The sequence below is a fragment of the Xenopus laevis genome, chromosome 7S (genome assembly GCF_017654675.1).
Source record: "Xenopus laevis strain J_2021 chromosome 7S, Xenopus_laevis_v10.1, whole genome shotgun sequence".
NCBI lineage: Eukaryota > Metazoa > Chordata > Amphibia > Anura > Pipidae > Xenopus > Xenopus laevis.
In genome coordinates, this window is record NC_054384.1 from 50,236,471 (window position 1) to 50,258,355 (window position 21,885).

The following is a 21,885-nucleotide window of genomic DNA, read 5'->3' on the forward strand; positions in this document are numbered from 1 at the left end:
ACATTGACTGCATTTTTGTGGGGTAAAAACACAGAAATATATGTTTACCCCCAAAACCCATATATTTTTGGAAAGTACACATTCTACCGAATCTAAAATGGGTACCCTTGCCTTTCTGCTCCAAACTACTGAGTCGCAAGGCTTTCCCACAATTGTCGGTTTTGGTGAAATATCTGAAAATTGCCTCAAAGCTTCAACTTCTCAGCACCATATCACCCATGTATCGTTACGCACCAAGAAAAAGCACCCTAAATATGATTGCCAGGGTTCCTCCAAACAGTTTGGTGGCCATTGTTCATAGGTTTACCAAAGTATCTGGCATTTAGAGGCCCCAAAATGAAGTTAGCGCATACAAACAGTCCCGTGGGTAACTTCAGCTAATGAAAAATCAACACATTGACTGCATTTTTGTGGGGTAAAAACACAGAAATATATGTTTACCCCCAAAGCCCATATATTTTTGGAAAGTACACATTCTACCGAATCTAAAATGGGTACCCATGCCTTTCTGCTCCAAACTACTGAGTCGCAAGGCTTTCCCACAATTGTCGGTTTTGGTGAAATATCTGAAAATTGCCTCAAAGCTTCAACTTCTCAGCACCATATCACCCATGTATCGTTACGCACCAAGAAAAAGCACCCTAAATATGATTGCCAGGGTTCCTCCAAACAGTTTGGTGGCCATTGTTCATAGGTTTACCAAAGTATCTGGCATTTAGAGGCCCCAAAATGAAGTTAGCGCATACAAACAGTCCCGTGGGTAACTTCAGCTAATGAAAAATCAACACATTGACTGCATTTTTGTGGGGTAAAAACACAGAAATATATGTTTACCCCCAAAACCCATATATTTTTGGAAAGTACACATTCTACCGAATCTAAAATGGGTCCCCATGCCTTTCTGCTCCAAACTACTGAGTCGCAAGGCTTTCCCAAAGTTGTCGGTTTTGGTGAAATATCTGAAAATTGCCTCAAAGCTTCAACTTCCCAGCACCATATCACCCATGTATCATTACGTACTAAGAAAAAGCACCCTAAATATGATTGCCAGGGTTCCTCTGAACATTTTGGTGGCCATTGTTCATAAGTTTACCAAAGTATCTGGCATTTAGAGGCCCCAAAATGAAGTTAGCGCATACAAACAGTTCCGTGGGTAACTTCAGCTAATGAAAAATCAACACATTGACTGCATTTTTGCGGGGTAAAAACACAGAAATATATGTTTGCCCCCCAAAACCCATATAGTTTTGGAAAGTACACATTCTACCGAATCTAAAATGGGTACCCATGCCTTTCTGCTCCAAACTACTGAGTCGCAAGGCTTTCCCACAATTGTCGGTTTTGGTGAAATATCTGAAAATTGCCTCAAAGCTTCAACTTCTCAGCACCATATCACCCATGTATCGTTATGCACCAAGAAAAAGCACCCTAAATATGATTGCCAGGGTTCCTCCGAACAGTTTGGTGGCCATTGTTCATAAGTTTACCAAAGTATCTGGCATTTAGAGGCCTCAAAATGAAGTTAGTGCATACAAATAGTCCTGTGGGTAACTTCAGCTAATGAAAGATCAACACATTAACTGCATTTTTTGTGGGGTAAAAACACAGAAATATATGTTTACCCCCCAAACCCATACATTTTTGGAAAGTACACATTCTACAGAATCTAAAATGGGTACCCATGCCTTATTGCTCCAAACTACTGAGTCGCAAGGCTTTCCCAAAGTTGTCGGTTTTGGTGAAATATCTGAAAATTGCCTCAATGCTTCAACTATCCAGCATCATATCACCCATGTATCATTACGTATCACAAAAAAGCACCCAAATTGTGATTGCCAGGGGTCCTCCAAACAGTTTGGTGCCCACTGTGCATAGGTTTACCAAAGTATATGGCATTTAGAGGCCCCAAAATGAAGTTAGCACATACAAATTGTCCTGTGGGTAACGTCAGCTAATGAAAAATCAGCACATTGTCTGCATTTTTGTGGGGTAAAAACACAGAAATATATGTTTACCCCCCAAACCCATACATTTTTGGAAAGTACACATTCTACAGAATCTAAAATGGGTACCCATGCCTTTCTGCTCCAAACTACTGAGTCGCAAGGCTTTGCCAAATTTGGCGGTTTTGGTGAAATATCTGAAAATTGCCTCAAAGCTTCAACTTTCCAGCAACGTATTGTCCATGTATCATTACCAGCATAAAGCATCCTAAATATAAACATAGGGGTCTACTAAATAGTTTGATGCCCAATGTGCATAGATATACCAAACTATGTGGCGCACAGAGACCCCCAAATGACAATATGTATAGACATTTTCACGGCTGACGCGCTGGCTGCTGCAACATAACCACCCGGTGTGTGTATTATGTGACATTAGACCACCTAACAGTACAGAGACCCCAGAAAACCATATATTTTCAGAAAGTACACATTCTGACGAATCCAATATGGGTAAATAAGTGTTTCTACTACAAACTGCCAAACTGCAAAGCAATGCTGAACATAACGTTTTTTATCAAATTTCTGAAAATCGTCACAAAGCTTGAATTTTACCCCATTATATGCCCCACATTTCGTAACTTATCAGCATAAAACATCCTAAATATGAACGCCAGGAGTCTACTGAACACTTTGATGCCCAATATGCATAGATATACCAAACTATGTGGCGCACAGATTCCCCCAAATGACAATACTGTATATACATTTTCACGGCTGACGCGCTGGCTGCTGCAATATAAGCACCTGGTGTGTGTATTATGAGACATTAGACCACCTAACAGTACAGAGACCCCAGAAAACCATATATTTTCAGAAAGTACACATTCTGACGAATCCAATATGGGTAAATAAGTGTTTCTACTACAAACTGCCAAACTGCAAAGCAATGCTGAACATAACGGTTTTTATCAAATTTCTGAAAATCGTCACAAAGCTTGAATTTTACCCCATTATATGCTCCACGTTTCGTAACGTATCAGCATAAAACATCCTAAATATGAACGCCAGGGGTCTACTGAACACTTTGATGCCCAATATGCATAGATATACCAAACTATGTGGCGCACAGAGACCCCCAAATGACAATAGTGTATATACATTTTCACGGCTGACGCGCTGGCTGCTGCAATATAAGCACCTGGTGTGTGTATTATGCGATATTAGACCCCCCTAACAGTACAGAGACCCCAGAAAACCATATATTTTCAGAAAGTACACATTCTGGCGAATCCAATATGGGTAAATAAGTGTTTCTACTACAAACTGCCAAACTGCAAAGCAATGCTGAACATAACGGTTTTTATCAAATTTCTGAAAATCGTCACAAAGCTTGAATTTTACCCCATTATATGCTCCACGTTTTGTAACGTATCAGCATAAAACATCCTAAATATGAACGCCAGAGGTCTACTGAACACTTTGATGCTCAATATGCATAGATATACCAAACTATGTAGCGCACAGAGACCACCAAATGACAATAGTGTATATACATTTTCACAGCTGACGCGCTGGCTGCTGCAATATAAGCGCCTGGTGTGTGTATTATGCAACATTAGACCCCCCTAACAGTACAGAGACCCCAGAAAACCATATATTTTCAGAAAGTACACATTCTGACGAATCCAATATGGGTAAATAAGTGTTTCTACTACAAACTGCCAAACTGCAAAGCAATGCTGAACATAACGGTTTTTTATCAAATTTCTGAAAATCGTCAGAAAGCTTGAATTCTACCCCATTATATGCCCCACATTTCGTAACGTATCAGCATAAAACATCCTAAATATGAACGCCAGGGGTCTACTGAACACTTTGATGCTCAATATGCATAGATATACCAAACTATGTGGCGCACAGAGACCACCAAATGACAATAGTGTATATATACATTTTCACAGCTGACGCTCTGGCTGCTGCAATATAAGCACCTGGTGTGTGTATTATGCGACATTAGACACCCCTAACAGTACAGAGACCCCAGAAAACCATATATTTTCAGAAAGTACACATTCTGACGAATCCAATATGGGTAAATAAGTGTTTCTACTACAAACTGCCAAACTGCAAAGCAATGCTGAACATAACGGTTTTTATCAAATTTCTGAAAATCGTCACAAAGCTTGAATTTTACCCCATTATATGCCCCACATTTCGTAACGTATCAGCATAAAACATCCTAAATATGAACGCCAGGGGTCTACGGAACACTTTGATGCCCCATATGCATAGATATACCAAACTATGTGGCGCACAGAGACCCCCAAATGGATATATAGTAGATAAAATTTACAAGGCAAAACAAAATAAGGCAGTAAAGAGTGAAATGAAAAAAAATCCAATAAAACCACAAAAATCAATGTTTTTTTTCCAGAATAGTGTTATCGGCCGTCAGAATCACAGTTTGAATATTTTAGCTGGGCCAAACAGGTTATACGGCTAGAAACAAGTGAACACAACATATGCAGAGCTGAAAATGCAATAAAATGGCTAAAAATTCAATAAAATGGCTAAAAATGCACCAAAATACCCAAAATTGCAATATAATCACCGAAATAACATACAAAAGATATTGCACAGTACGGTTAGCGAATACGCCATTCGTAATGGCAATAAAACATTTTTTTCAGCCAAAAAAAGAGACGATGCGATAAGAAAAAAAAAAAAAAAGCCACAATGCCATGTATGTGCGTGTGCGTGTGTACAAATGGTAAATTACATGTTATGTGCGCGTGTGTGCGTGTGCACATGTGTGTAAGTGCAGTGAGTGTAAGTGACCCCCCCAATCCCCAAAAATGTATGTGTAAGTGTGTGTAAGTGTGAATCTAAGTGTGTATTACTGTAATAAGTGTGTGTTGGTGTGTTTGTGTGTGTAATTGTTGCACTAACCTGAAAAAGTCGCTGAAGACTGTTGCACACGATGTGGAGGGGTCCCAGGAAGACATCTGCGACGATCCTCGTGTTCCTGTGCTGTGGGGGCGGAGATCAACGGCGCAGTGCAGGCTGCAGCAGCAGGACACGTAAGTAACACGTGCCTGCTGCTGCTTTTGGGCCCCTGGGCGATCGCGCCCCAGGGGCCACTCGATCCCCTGCTCTGCTCGTTGCCTAGGGGCAGGGGATCGAAGCGGAACCGAGCGAGCGGCTCTAACAGCTGCTCCTCCGCTCCACAACCCGGAAGTGCTGCAGAACGTAGAATCTACGTTCTGTGGCATTTCAAGTTACTTTTCCACAGAACGTAGATTCTACGTTCTGTGGCACTTAAAGGGTTAAGGGCAATATAGAAAAAATTTAATAAACAGTCCATAATAGAAAATAGTCCATAGCACTAATGTCCAAAAATTGGGAATGAATGTGGAGTAGAAAAATGCATAAATAATTCAAGTGTCCAATGTGTAAAATCGAATTTTATAAATTATCCTTGCCGTGTGTACTGTTGTAGTGAAAAAGAATTTGTAAACAGCCAGAATTGATGATACAAAATAAGCACAAAGTGTCCAGTGCAGTAAAAATAGTTACTGTTATTTATACAAATTGTATCAAAACAATACTTAAAGTGTCACAGGTATTTTAGAATACATTGTTTCAAACTGGTACATGCTAATAAGTAAAATCTGAACAGTAGTGAAAATTAGTATTTGGTATTTACCTCTATATAAAGGTTCTATCTTACCCTATAAATTTGAGGAAGAAAATCTTTCCCTGAGGCATATGACCGCAAACTGCTTTCTAAAAGAGAAAATAAGTGTGGCTTAATACAGGATAAAAACATTACAGAAAACAGTTCATATTAAATTCTTCGTTCAACCTTTTAGGATGGCGAGATTGCAAACGCCATATCCAATAACACTATATCTGTAATAATAGTTTATTTTTATCCATTCCCGGGAAAAACCTTTTCAAGTATCTGCCAGTGTAATTGAGAGAGTTGATGAGTATGGGTAAAAAAAAGAGTTGTAGGGGGTGGACGATAAGTGTGGATCGCGGACTTGTTTTTATTTAACCTCAATTTAATAGCCCTGCTCGTTTGTCCTATGTATATTAACCCACAAGGGCATTTTAGGCTGTAAATTACATCCTTTGTATCGCATGTAAAAAAACGCATATTGCCTGTTTCCTGCCTTGCTGTGGGTGAGTTACACAGGCGCCAGGTATAATGGTGTTGCAATGCTGCAGGGATAGGTACCATTTCTCTGGGAGTATGACTATGAAGATTTTCATTCATCCAGGTCATGGTATTGTAATGGAAAATGGAGAACTTACCCCACAGGATATCCAAGATGGCGACCTCCTGCTCCACCATGCGGTTCTTCCTGGTCCTGATATGACTGCGTCAGAAACGTGTCGCCCCAGGATTGGTCGCCGGCGACGGAATGGACGCCGGCGTCAGAATGTGCATCGGCGTCAGGACGCCAACGTGAGGACGCCGGCGTCAGCGTCATGACGTCACCGCGTCAAGTTTGGCGCCAACTTTGGACTATTTATTCCTGACTGCCCTTTTCACCCTTGCCCAATTATAGGTCTATCTTGCATAGTTCCTGGGTGTGATTTACTGCTTTTCTGATTATCTGTGTACCGACTTCTTGCCTGTTTTACGACTCTGATCCTTGCTGCCTGTATTTGACCATTTGCCTGTTTACGACCATTCTCTTGATAAATCATGTCATCCCGCTTCAACCCTTGGCAACCCCTCTTCGTGTCCTGGCGATTGATGATCGTCCTCTTTCTTCTGCCATCATCTCACAGTCTACTCAGGAACTTTCCTTCCAGGTGGGCACTATGCATTTGGAAAGACTGTCGTTTCTTCTTATTGATTGCCCTTCAACTCCTGTGGTCCTGGGACTGCCTTGGCTGTGTGTTCATAATCCGGTCATAGACTGGTCCTTCTCACAAATTTCCCGTTGGAGTCCATTTTGTGTACGCAACTGTTTACCTGCTGCTCCTATTATCAAAGTTTCTTCAGTGTCTTCAAGTTCTTCTCTCCCTCCTGTGTACCAAGCCTTTTCCGATGTCTTTGATAAGAAGTCCGCTGAGACACTTCCTCCTCATCGTCCCTATGATTGTCCTATCGAACTTTTACCCGGCTCAATGCCTCCCCGAGGCCGCACCTATCTGCTTTCTCCCTCCGAAACTTCTGCTATGAAGTCCTATATTCAGGAGAATCTTCAAAGAGGTTTTATTCGTCCTTCTACCTCCCCTGCTGGAGCAGGGTTCTTCTTTGTTGAAAAGAAAGACGGTAGTTTGCGGCCCTGCATTGACTACAGGGGGTTAAATAAAATCACCGTAAAGAACAGATATCCCCTTCCTCTCATCTCTGAACTTTTCGATCAGCTCAAGGGAGCTAGTTTCTTTACCAAGTTGGATCTTCGTGGGGCCTACAATCTCATCCGGATCCGTGAGGGAGATGAATGGAAGACCGCTTTCAATACTCGTGATGGCCATTACGAGTATCTCGTCATGCCATTCGGCCTTTGCAATGCTCCTGCGGTCTTCCAAGAACTAGTCAATGACATTTTTCGTGATCTCTTGGGACAGTGTGTGGTCGTGTACTTAGACGACATTCTTATTTTTTCCAAAAACCTTTTCGATCATCATTGTCAAGTGCGTGAAGTTCTTTCCAGGTTGAGGAAAAACAATCTCTTCGCCAAGTTGGAAAAATGCACCTTCGAAGTTTCTTCCATTCCTTTTCTTGGCTACATCATTTCTCCTCAAGGTTTTAAGATGGATCCAGCCAAAGTTTCTGCAATTTTGGATTGGCCTCTTCCTACCAGCGTTAAGGCAGTCCAGAGATTTATCGGCTTCGCCAACTATTATAGACAATTTATCAAAAACTTTTCTTCCAGGATCCATCCAATTCTTGCCTTGATCCGTAAAGGGAGTAAACCTCAATTCTGGCCCCCTCTAGCTCTCGAAGCCTTCAAGTCCCTCAAGGAAGCCTTTTCTTCTGCTCCAATTCTTCGACACCCTGAACCCTTACAACCCTTCTTCATTGAAGTTGATGCCTCCGATGTAGGAGCTGGAGCAGTTCTGTCCCAAAGATCTTCTTCTGACGGAAAACTCCATTCGTGTGCTTTTTTCTCCAAAAAATTTTCTTCCCCTGAGCAGAATTACGATGTGGGCAATCGGGAGCTACTTGCCGTTAAGTTGGCCTTGGAAGAATGGAGACATTTGCTTGAAGGTTCTTCTATTCCGGTGACAATCTTTACCGACCACAAAAACCTTGAATTTATTCAATCCCTCAAGCGCCTCAATCCTCGGCAAGCCAGGTGGGCACTTTTCTTTTCTCGTTTTAATTTTATTATCACCTTTCGTCCTGGCTCCAGAAACAGGAAGGCTGACGCTCTGTCCAGAAGCTTTGCTCCTGAAGATTCCTGTCCCGAAGATCCTGTACCCATTGTACCCTCTAACAAGATTATTGCCGCGTTGTTTCCCTCCTGTGCCTCTCAGTTACTTTCTGCTCAGTCTTCGGCTCCTGTGGAGACCCCTCTTGGTGTTGCCTTTGTCCCTCCGGAATTTCGTCATGACATTTTATCCCAAGCTCACAGTTCCAAACAGGCTGGTCATCCAGGGATTAAAAAGACAACCGAGCTCTTGTCTCGATTGGTCTGGTGGCCGACCCTAAGGAAGGATGTCAAAGACTTTGTTTTGTCCTGTTCCATCTGTGCTGTTTCCAAGTCCGGACACTCCCCCCCCCCAAGGGTTTACTCTTGCCACTTCCCATTCCATCTCGACCTTGGACTCACTTGGCGATGGTTTTCATTGTCGATCTCCCTGTTTCGTCTGGTCACACTGTCATCTGGGTGGTGATCGACAGATTCAGCAAAATGGCTCACTTCACGCCTCTCCGGAAATTGCCTTCTGCTCCTGAACTCTCTGAACTTTTCATCAAACATATATTTCGTCTCCATGGTTTTCCTACCGAGATTGTGTCCGACCGGGGTTCCCAGTTTATTTCCAAGTTCTGGAGGTCTCTTTGCAAAGCCCTTAACATTTCTCTTCAATTTTCTTCTGCCTACCACCCACAGTCTAATGGAGCCGCTGAACGGGTTAATCAGGCTTTGGAACAGTTTCTTCGTTGTCATGTGTCCTTGTGCCAAGATGATTGGTCGGATCTTCTTCCCTGGGCTGAATTTGCCCACAACAACGCTCTGCATTCTTCTTCCCAGAAGTCTCCTTTCTTCTGTGTTTATGGTCTCAATCCTTTGGCGTTTTCTCAGGATCTTCTTCTTACCAATGTGCCCGCGGCCAATGACCAAGCTGCTCACATGTTGGCTATTTGGCATGCCACTGCGGCAAACTTAGAGAAGAGTTCCCTGGTGCAGAAAAAGTTTGCTGACAAAAGAAGGATTTCTTCCCCTCCATACATTCCTGGTGATAAAGTTTTTCTTTCCACACGCAACATTCGTCTCAAGATTCCTACACCCAAGCTTGGTCCTAAATTCATTGGCCCCTTCCCTATCATCGAAATCATCAACCCTGTGGCTGTTCGTCTTCAACTTCCTCCTGAACTGCGGATACCCAATGTTTTTCTTGTTTCCCTGCTTAAACCTGCTATGTCTTGCCCTTCTTCTTCTTCTTCTCCAGCTCCTGTTTTGGTTGACGATCATATGGAATTTGAAGTCAAAAGAATCTTGGACTCCCGAATTTCCCGGGGCATTCTTCAATATCTGATCGAGTGGAAGGGGTTCGGTCCTGAGGAGTGTTCTTGGGTGAGAAGTTCCGACGTACATGCACCTGTCCTGGTTCGTAAGTTCCACAGACTCTTTCCTTCCTCCCCTAGCCACCATGCGGTTCTTCCTGGTCCTGATATGACTGCGTCAGAAACGTGTCGCCCCAGGATTGGTCAGCGTCATGACGTCACCGCGTCAAGTTTGGCGCCAACTTTGGACTATTTATTCCTGACTGCCCTTTTCACCCTTGCCCAATTATAGGTCTATCTTGCATAGTTCCTGGGTGTGATTTACTGCTTTTCTGATTATCTGTGTACCGATTCTTGCCTGTTTTACGACTCTGATCCTTGCTGCCTGTATTTGACCATTTGCCTGTTTACGACCATTCTCTTGATAAATCCTTTTGTACCGCGAACTTGGTGTTTTGCCTCCTCCTTGGTCCACACTACAACAGAGCCTTCGGGCCCTGACAGGTATATCTAGTAAAGGTAAATTTAAAACAACTGGACTTGCTGAGTAATCAATGAAGACGTTTCACTACTCATCCGAGCAGCTTCTTCAGTTCAACTGACTGGTGTGGGAAATTCTCGTCATATAAACTCTTCCACTAATCCAATCACAGAAATCCACAGAGGTGTTGATTCCGTGTAGTTACTGTGATAGGATTATCCAATGTGTCATGCAACTCCTAGAAAGAGGCGTTACTTGTGTGAGTTGCATTAATGGATGTGCGAAGTGTTCTGAAACTGCCGGGGTACAGATGTTAGAACAGCATTGTATGTAGCAGACAGGTGTGTCGAAGGCCCCCGCCTCTGTTCAGGGATGGTTTCTCCACCTTGACATGAATCGCCTCTTTCACGCTTCGTTCAAACCAGCGGTCTTCTTTATCCAATATTTGGACCTTTTTTATAGACATTAACATGGCTGTGCAATGGGTTCTCCAGTCTCTCCTATTGTAGCAAACCTGTACATGGAGGAAGGGGAAAGGAGGGCCTTACTTACTTTCAAGGGAACTACACCAAGTCTAATCAACTACACCAAGTATAATCATTTCATCTACCATTATATGCAGTATGTGGATGATACTTTCCTTGTGTGGTTAGGATCGTTGGATAAGTTAAAAGAATTTGTTAATTATCTGAATAATGTTCACCCCACTCAAATTTACTTTTAAGGATGACCCATCTATACTACATTTTCTTGATGTTAACTATCAAGTGTTAGATACTAAGTTGGTCACCTCTTTGTACAGTAAACCAACGGACAGGGACAATCTTCTTAGACCTCTAGTTTCCATCCTCCTGGTCTTTTCAAAGGACTACCGAGAAGCCAACTAATGCGGGTGAAGCGTATTACATCTACACCTGAGCTATATGATTCAGAGTCCCAAAACATGGTACAAAGATATGTGGATATGATCAAGTAACTCTCATGAATACAAAAAGGGAGGTAGAAATAATTCCCAGGGGGGAAGTCCACATCCCCAAGGATACCCTTTATTACATCTTTTGATACAGACTCTAAGGGTTTGAGAAAGACTATCTTAAAACATTGAGAAATTTTGTCCACAGACCACAAATTTGGGCATTTGGTTTGGTTCCCACCTTTGTTTTCCTATAGGAGAGGACGAAATATAGGGGAACTTATTAACAATAAAAAATCCACTAAAAAAGGGGGGGTCAATACAATCTTAGGCTCCCAGAGAAATGGCACCTATCCCTGCAGGAATTGTGGGCATTGCAACGCCATTATACTTGGTGATTGTGTAACTCACCCACAGCAAGGCACTAAGGCAATATGCGTTTTTTTTACATGCGATACAAAGGATGTAATTTACAGCCTAAAATGCCCTTGTGGGTTAATATAGATAGGACAAACGAGCAGGGCTATTAAATTGAGGTTAAATAAAAACAAGTCCGCGATCCACACTTATCGTCCACCCCCTACAACTGTTTTTTTTACCCATACTCATCAACTCTCTCAATTACACTGGCAGATACTTGAAAAGGTTTTTCCCGGGAATGGATAAAAATAAACTATTATTACAGATATAGTGTTATTGGATATGGCGTTTGCAATCTCGCCATCCTAAAAGGTTGAACGAAGAATTTAATATGATCTGTTTTCTGTAATGTTTTTATCCTGTATTAAGCCACACTTATTTTCTCTTTTAGATAGCAGTTTGCGGTCACATGCCTCAGGGAAAGATTTTCTTCCTCAAATTTATAGGGTAAGATAGAACCTTCATATAGAGGTAAATACCAAATACTAATTTTCCTGCTAGCATTACCCACGATGTGCCAGTATTTTCTTCTTGAGTCAAGGCTATAGACTTAGACTATTTGGTCACCCCCTTAAAAAATATGAACCTCCCCACTGGGATTCCAAAGTCCTCCTCCTATGGATGTACCCTAATCAACAATATGCAACATGTTCATTGAACCAATGTGTACTGTTAAATGTTATTTTAGGTTATAGATGCATAAGTAAAAACCTTTAAAAAAGTTTTACATAGTTCTGTTTTCTGTTTATCCTTTTTACTACACGTGTAATGTCTCCAGAATAAGCATCCTTTATACTTGTCATTTTCTATCATTCCTTTACAGTGGGGGTTGCTGTATTTACATAATACCATTTCAGTGTAGTCTTTGAGCCCTTTGAACCACCATACCTCTAACACATGACCCAGCACAGTGTTTTGTAGCCCATGCTGTTGAAGGAGAACACATCCTCTCCTCCTTGGGTAGCATTCCTGGTAAGAAAATGGATTTAAATCTTCATTAAGCCACAACCACAGCTTCCTGCTGAATACATATGTGCCAGCAGTTTAGCCAATAATTTTCATGTAACATGTATGGTTTGCTGTGTTCATTGCAAATCATTCATGTATTGCATTTTATTTAATTTGTTTCCGTTTCCCCTCTGTTATGCATAATATTTCACACTTAGTCTCATTCATTGGAGCGAGGGGAGGTTTATCTGCATGTCAAAAGATTTTTTAGTAGTATGTGCCAATAGATACCGCTGTATGGAAAAAAATATATTTTAAGTACTACAGTTCACCATGTAGAATGTATAAAGCACAGTGCACCCACAAATCATGGACCCACATACTGCTAGGTATAGCATAAAGCTATTAAATGAACAGGGCAATTTCCTTTACTCCCATATTTCTTCCTGTTACATTTAGAGCCTGAATTTATTTCATGTCATGTCATCAGTAAGGGAGCAGAGCACAACGGACATCATAACAATGGTAACTAAAGGTAAAAATGATATCAAAGGGCAATATTTACCGATACGTTATTTTAATAGGATTCTTATGATTAATTATCTGTTGTTGAAGGGAAAGTCAACCGCAAAATAAAAATTTGCCAAATAAAAGAAAACACAATTCCGAGCAAATTTCCAATATACATTTATTAAAATTTTCAGTGCTTCAGTTATTTATAAAAAACTTTGCTATTGAAAGCAGCTTTGGCTTAACTCCTGGTTGTTACTTTTTAAACAATGTTGCAAAAGTCATAGCTACCCAGCAAAGACAGGTAAGGCCTTGTCTTACATTGTTTCAACAGTCTGATTATTGTAGAGCCGGAGTGCCTACTTTTATTGATGTTATCCCATTATGATCTACATCTACATTATTAGCATTTTGTTCCATGGAAAATATTACTTAAATATTATATTGATTTATGAGAGAATTTATATTGGTATATTTGACAAACAACTATTTCTTATGTAACCTTAATATAATAAATATCTGAAATGCATGAAACAGGAGGGTGATTTAGACAAGCTGTTTGTTGACAATGTCTTGAGATCTACTGATCACCAGCTACTGGTGGATCCCTATCTACCTTTTGGACAGACCTGTTGTAGAGAAAATCTGTAATGAATGTTTACTGCAAAGTTGCTTAGGATGTTTTCTTTTATTAGGCAAAAAAAAAAAAAAACAATCTTTGCATTGACATTCCCTTTAATTATTTCATTTAACAACCGTGCTTCTACTTACATTTATCATTGCATTCGATGTGATCCTGAAGAGCGTGGCTCTTTCATTGACTTGCTTAATCTTTTCAGAGCTGTCTTGAGGAAGTCGCAGAATTTCCAACTCATTTAGTGACCGCTGCAGAGCTGTGCCATGTTTGGCAATTAGATCATTGCATGTGCCCAAATCTTCCACCTTCCCAGATAAAGCTCGTAGAGTGCTATGGACCTCTGCCTTATCGGTCTGAGAAGATGGGTCCTCATCTCCTGAATCATCTGTTTACATATTGAAATAAAAGGACAAAAAAAGTAAAATGGGTAAGATTAAAAATACAGAAAGTGTGTGATCAAAAAAAAAAACAACTATGCAATAAACATCACAAAGGGTTTGTGTGTGTTTTTTTAAATTAGTTTTGTTCAACAGCTCCCCAGTTTGAAATTTCAGCAGCTATGTGGTTACGACAGTCTTATTTTCCATAGCAGCCAGGCCATGGCTTGAATAGGAGGCTGGAAAATGAATAATAGCAGACATGACTGCAAAGATAATAAAAAGTAGCAATAACAATAATATTGTAACTTCACAAAGCAATATTTTTTTGGGTGCTGAAAGCTGGAAAGAGGCAGAAAAGAAAAAACTTGCAAGCAATGGTGTGTGGCTCTATCCTTGAATAAAATATATAAATTCAAAATAAAGAAAAAAAAAAGAAGAAATTATAAATTATGAAATGGTCTCTTACCAGGGCAACCCCAGTCCAAGGGTTGCCAATCAATTTTCTTCTTCTTCTTCTTTGTGTAAGATTCAAAGTAAGGTAAGGCCTATGAGTAAGCGCCCATTCAGGCCCTAATAAGCCCTAATAACTTTTTTTTTAACTTAATATTTGGGCTACTGCTTCACTAGTAAATGGGCTTCACCTCACTTACATAAGGCAGAAAAGGAAGGCAAATAATTAATAAACTATAAAAAAAAATTAGACATGTCTCCAGCATAGGCTTCCAACTATTGTTGTTATTTCATTACTCCTTTACCGTGAACTACCTCTGGTGGTCATTTCAGGTATATATCCAGCACCTCCATACGGCCATTTACAGCATTGCATTTGAACTTATCTGGCTAACATAGTTCCAATGCTGCTCTTATGGTAGCATTGTTGCTAAGCAAATGGACTTAAATCTGCAATAAATCATCACTACAGCTGGAAGCAGCTGAGACATTGCTTTATGAATATTTCTGCCAGCACATATGTTAATGTTGTGGTTTTGTACCTGTACATGTTTTCCTGCAATATCATTCTTTGTATTCATTACATACACCCTTTAATTTATATTTGTTACACTTCTCTCACCTGTATCACATCTAGTAAAATCTACAGACTTCACTCTCAGTCTCTTATTGGATTGTGGAGAAGTTTAGCTGCATGTCAAACCAGCATCGGACTGGTGCATTAGGGTCTCACCAGGTTCCAAACTTCTGGGGCCCGCATGCACACATGGAAAAACATCCAGGGCCACCGCAAGCAACAGCGCATATAAGTGCAGAGCGCACATACAAGATCAGCACATCTGACCCAGATTTTTTTTGCAATTTCGCCCAAACGGGGAGCGGGTCTGTGCCGACCCCGTGTCAAACTACACACTGCCCATGGGTAATACGTAGCGAGGACAAAACAAAGACCAATAAAAAATTGTTGCTAAAAGGCAATTCTATGACATACTAAACATTAACTTAACAACCCCTTTAACATTGATTGAAATATTCCTTTATATTTTATATAGTTGTTTGCAATGCATTCGAAAACTGTGAACAAAACTGTAAGTTGTACATCATTATCAATAACTGGGAATTAAAAAAAAAAACACGAGATGAAGATAAAATAACTGTGGAATTTACAATAAAAAAATATATTCACTTGTTCATATACACTTATGCTGATTATGGATCATAGAAATGGTTTAAATCCAAGTTCACAATATTTTTCTGATACTTCCCTAGATCATAGAAATGGTTTAAATCCCAGTTTATAATTTTTTTCGGATACTTCCCTATTGACTAATAAGTATAAGTAAACCTTTAAAATAAGTAAAGCGCTTACTACTGGCTCTTACATAATAATGGCGGCTCCATTGACTTGAACAACCTGATGGGGGTTTAGGAGGCAGAACTTGAATCAATTTAAAGTAATCCATATAATTTTTACTAAGCATTGATAGATCCGACCGGTAATTTGATTAGACAAACATATACAGATAAAAGGATGAGAAATAAAAACTAATTTTTATTACAGGGTCAGGTTAAGGTAGACCAAAAAATGTTTTTAACTCAGGAGTAACAAAATGGCCATAAGGGTTGTTACACTAACTTACCTGACTCTGCCTGCATCTTAACAGCACGGGCCTTGGCAAGTTCAAGTGCTGTGATCCACCTTTGGCGCTCTACTTCCGAGCTAGCCTTTAAATGATAAGTTTGTGCCCCTCCATTAGAGATTACAAAATTGCAGGAGTCTTCTACTGAGATGTTTGCCGTTGCAAGATTTATTGTTCCTCGACAGGTGTGACGCATTTCTGCTTTTGAGCTGTAAGAAGAATTACATGTTAATGTGAACAATTATAAACAAGATATTGCTCTAAGAGCAGTAGTTTTAAAAACATTATACATACAGCTCTACTCCAAGAATAACTGATTAGAAAAATACTTTCATCTTTATATGCCATTGCTAGTAATAGTAATCAATATAAACTGGACTACTGACATTTATTATGGAAAAACAATGAAAATAAATAAGTTGCATAACTTCATATTTGTAGATGAGTTAAGATTTTAACTCAGTTTGGGAAAGTCATGGAAGCCTAAGTTTGTTGTAACGATTACAAAAAATTCTATGGGAGTTTACTTGCTTCTAATCCCTATGGATCGATTTCTATTTTGGTTTACAAACATCCCCTAAAAAGTCACCCACTTCATTATCTGTATTATTTATACTCAAATACATATTTATGAAGTGCCAACATACTCTGTAGTGCTGTACAATGAATGGGCATATACACTGAACATATCTATATACGATAAGATGTAAAGAACTAAAAGATTAAAGAAGCATCACAACTTTTTACTCTTGGTTTGCTGTCCAGCGTAGTGAAGAGTATCACATGGGCATTGGCAGAGATGGCAGTGCTTAAAGAAAAGTACCCCAGACCAGTGGTCAAATGTAACCAAACATAAGTGAATTTGATTTGACTTTTAAATGCAAATTAAATAAAAACATAGATGCAAACTATTACTGCACAGTTACATTACAAACCTTTAAGTGCCAGCAGAATTTCACATTTCATTTGCCAGATGTTTTTGAACATTGTTTTCTTTCACTTTTAGTTTAAGTAGGAAATGTTACATTGTTTTTTAAGGACAACCTGTGAGTTTTGTGTATCTCTACCTTTGAAACAAGACATAGAGCTCTAAATTCCATAAAAATTATAAATTGTGATTTTTTTTATGATATAGGGATATATACAAGAAAAATGTTTAACTTTACACACAAAAATCCAAATGATGGGGAAAGCCTCATGCCTCTTGAACACGCTAATACAAGATATTTATCGTTTTATTGGAGATTTCTCAGTCATTCATTATTTATATTCATACATTCTGACAACATATATTTTTAGAAAATACAGTCTGCAGAATCCAAAATGTGTGTTTATTTGTGTTCAACATTAACCTAGGGCAAGTGGACTAAAATACGGAGGAAGAGGCAGAGGGACACAGGAAGAGAAGGAGGGCAGCCATATTTGTCTTACATGCAGGTGGGGGGCAATACGGGGGGGGGGGGCTGCTACCCCACCTGGAAGTGCTACAGAATTAAGAAACTACTATATTCTGCAGCACTTCAATACCCCACCAATGCCCCACCTTCCATTGGCTAAAATTGTCTCAGTTTCATGCAACCCCTCATCTTTTTGCATCCTAAAATATAGTAAAACTGAGGCATGTTTAAATATTTTCTAGTAGACTTAAGGTATGGAGAAACAAATAACAGAAAAATACCTTAACTGGAAAACCCCAAGTCCCTATCCATCCTGGATAACAAGTCCCATACCATCAGTATTAGCAGCTGAATTGGAGTCTACACACGTGTTCATGCAAAGTGAAATAATCTGAGCAAACGAAGTTACCACTCATATGAGATGTCTGTAGGCATAGTAGGGGGATGTAAACTCTCTGTGACACTTGACACGGTATTGCACTGCTTTTGCTTCATTTCACTTACTCTCTTCTGTCAGTAACTCTGCTTGCAGTCTGTTACTGCCAAACGTAGAGGTGCCTTGACTACTCAACAGGAGCAGGGCTGCAGAAGAAAAGGAGCTGGAGCTGCCTTATAATTAACCTATTATATGTGTCTCAACTGAAAGAAGAAGCCACAGTGTGGGGTTTCATACTAGGTAACTGCTGTGTTTAACAGAGGGCCCATTTATTATAAATATTTATGTAATAAATTGAGGGGGCACTTTACAGAAAACTAGCCAAGATAGTGTCCCCGCTTGTTATGTACATGCTCATGCCCCAAAATGGCTGCTAATGGCATTGAGCATGCAGGGGAAGTTTTCATTCACAAAGTACATTACTTCCACAATTTCTGCATGACAGATTCCCTGTAAATAAATAGAACACAGGTACATTCAACTGTGTTATGAAAAAAAGGTGTTATTGTAGCATGTTTAAATAAAAGTTCATTGCCCAACATGACCTTGAATAGTATACTGTAAACAAAGTTGTAATAGCTTTCTATCAGCTTGAAAGCTACGTCTTAGATCTCTAAAATAATGTGTTACTTTTTAATAAGCATATTAAATTTCAGTCCTGCAGAGAAACTCTCACATCAGCATTTGGGCATTAATGAATAGCAGTGTCCTAGCTCTGGCAAGGGGCAATTGAAAAAAAAAACTACTATTGCCCCCTCCTTTGGCTGGGGATAACATTTTTGGCCAACAGGTGCCCTTTATTAAATCTCAATTTAGAAAAGTTAACAGAGTCGGTGACCCCCACCCCGAGAGCTGCTTTAGAAAGACATAAGGTGAAAAATGAACTTTAGACTTCAATATTACAAATATGGTCACAAATAGGAAAAAAAGTAATTGAAAAGTCTTTATTTCTGGTGAACTATCGGAAAACAACTGAACTGAATAAAAGTGTTGGAAGGTGAACAAACGGTTGTTCACCTTCAAATACCTTTTCCAGTTCAGCTGGTTTCAGATAGTTCACTAGAAAAAAAGACTTTTTCCAATTACTTTCGGTTTTGTAACAGCTTAAAATGATTTAAATGGTTCAGGAGGTACGTGGTTCTCATCAATGTTATAGTAACACCAAGATGTTGCCTGGCAGATAGTACTCTATTTTTCTATGTGGGCACCCATGGGACTGGATCAGCATAAACACTGTTAAGGCTGTACAGAGCTTGTGCCAATTATGCAGGAGAGAGGTGGGTGACAGGGCATGCATTAGGCAGTGTGAAGTATTGGGTATCCCTAATTTACTGCCTACATGGTTCTTTGCAATGATGCTGAAGGAAGCAATAAAGTTATGTATAATGTAATGAGCAGAGCCACCACAAGGAACCACTGGGATGGGTGTTAAGAATAATAGAAAAAGCAAGGGATTTTTATTAATACTTAAAGGAGACATATAGGATAAATGAAAAAACCCTAATTTTGTAGGCTATTGTAAGTAATATATGTTGTTTCTTTTACACAGTGCTACAAATTAATATTATCTTTAAAAATCGCCCCTTTATTAGAGCTCCCTATAGATGTTCACTGGCCCCTGTCTGTGTTTCAAATGAGGGATGGGCATGTCCCAACGGTTCCTACCAGAAGCACAGTAGGAGGGGGGACAGCCAATCACGGCCCTGCAGTCAAACAAGCAAATACATGCTTCAGTTCCCTATCAGGTCCTGCTAGCTGCTGATTGGTTCCTATCATACAGTGGAGTGAGCTGAGAATCGCCGGCTCCCCTCCACAGCCTGGGAATTCAGGGAGCAGGAAGTGGATTATTAGCATTTTTGCAGAAATAGTCAATAAAACAGCCCGAAACACTACTTTTTTTAAGCACAATTCTTCTATATCAAAATGAGTATAATGCACTGGTATGTTCTTATTTGTTACACAAAATGTCTCCTTTAAAATGCCCAGTTTTTAAATTTAACAGTATTGAGCTCTGAGATTAAACTAGTTAGCTGCGGCTGAGCATGCCTGCTGCTGCCATTCGCTCCTGGGAGGAGACCTCTTGGCCCTATATATATATGTGTGTGTATATATGTATATGTATATATATATATACACACACACATATATATATATATATAAAGAATCCGACCTGGTGCACTCCACAATAAAGTGGTTAAATGCCTTGGTGCTGGTAAAATTTTACATATATTTAGTGAAAAAAGACCGCACTCACAGGACTTTGTATGGAAAAAAAAGCCACAAGGGCTGTGATTTTATTCCTCAGCGTTTCGGCTATCAAACTCTAGCAGTCCTCCTGAGGACGGCTAGAGTTTGATAGCCGAAACGTTGAGGAATAAAATCACAGCCCTTGTGGCTTTTTTTCATACAAAGTCCTGTGAGTGTGGTCTTTTTTCACAAAAAAAAAAAAAAAAAATTATATATATATATATATATATATATATATATATATATAAATGTTCAATGAGGTCCGCACACGCTCTCCTTTGTTTAATTAGATATCGGTTGTAGCGGGTGCTGTGCTCAATTGGAGAATATAGAAAATACTGCTGTTGCACGCACTCCTGCAAAAATCACTATTTATTAATCATATAGCATTAAAATACATTGACGTTTCGGTCCATGGTCTAGGACCTTTCTCAAGATGTAAACCCATAGCATTAAAATACATTGACGTTTCGGTCCATGGTCTAGGACCTTTCTCAAGATGTAAACCCATCTGGGTTTACATCTTGAGAAAGGTCCTAGACCATGGACCGAAACGTCGATGTATTTTAATGCTATATGATTAATAAATAGTGATTTTTGCAGGAGTGCGTGCAACAGCAGTATTTTCTATATATATATATATATATATATATATATATATATAATATATATATATATATATATATATATATATATATATATATATATATATATATATATATATATATATATATATATACACACACACACACACACATTATCTTTCCCTTGTTTGTTATAGTTATACAGGAGCAGTGACCAGCTCCATGTTGTAGCTCCCACCCTTCCCAGCTATAGTCAGGTGATCCCACTGGTGTCTAATAAAAGGGCAGCCAAGTTTGGGAGTTTTACTTTGAAAGCAGCTAGTAAGTTGCAGGTAAAACGTAGTCCCTTTGTAAAATGTATAATTAAGCAATTGAATTCTTAATAATGAATCAGATGAAAATTAAGTGTAGGACTGGCCAGATATGGGATGACTTTGACGTAGTTGGCCAGCTTAAATATATTGCAATATATGGACAAACAATCTCTGTGTTGTTTAAAGGGTAAGGCATTTTTCAGTAGCAGTATGCACAAAATGTCTCTGTCTTAAATATATTGATAATGGGTTGAGTGCAGAGGACCTCTTGTATTTGACTATATGTATTTTGTGGTCACACCCTCATTGCACCCCCGCCTAATGGTTTTAAAAACTAGTGGTGAGCACAACTTTCCCTGAGCACAACTTTCCCTTGTTTGCTATAGTTATACAGGAGCAGTGACCAGCTGCATGTTGTAGCTCCCATCCTTCCCAGCTATAGTCAGGTGATCCCACTGGTGTCTAATAAAAGGGCAGCCAAGTTTGGGAGTTTTACTTTGAAAGCAGCTAGTAAGTAAGACTGGCCAGATATGGGATGACTTTGACGTAGTTGGCCAGCTTAAATATATATGGACAAACAATCCCTGTGTTGTTTAAAGGGTAAGGCATTTTTCAGTAGCAGTATGCACAAAATGTCTCTGTCTTAAATATATTGATAATGGGTTGAGTGCAGAGAACCTCTTGTATTTGACTAGGTGGCTGACCCTGCCTACTACTCCAGTGTGCATAGGTTGCTTGACCGTATAATGCTAAATACGTTTTATATCTGGGTGGCTGACCCTGCCTACTACTCAAGTGTGCATAGGTTGTCTGACAATATTATGCTAAATACTATGCCCGAACAATACATTTTTGAGCGTCCCATCGAACAAGATGTAAGAGACCC

The 21,885-nt window shown here is 39.6% G+C and overlaps 1 protein-coding gene across 2 annotated transcripts in view; it reads right to left on the reverse strand.

Annotated features, from left to right (window-relative positions):
• osbp.S (oxysterol binding protein S homeolog) overlaps positions 1-21,885 on the reverse strand; it is a 67,629-nt gene that overhangs the window by 28,330 nt on the left and 17,414 nt on the right. Inside the window, exons 2-4 of one of the 2 annotated variants that reach the window (XM_018227659.2) lie at positions 16,022-16,230; positions 13,686-13,936; positions 12,345-12,425 (exon numbers count right to left, since the gene is read on the reverse strand). In XM_018227659.2, the coding sequence (XP_018083148.1) occupies positions 12,345-12,425; positions 13,686-13,936; positions 16,022-16,230 (541 nt within the window). The remainder of the gene's footprint in view (positions 1-12,344; positions 12,426-13,685; positions 13,937-16,021; positions 16,231-21,885) is intronic. The other variant, XM_018227660.2, reaches the window with a different exon arrangement.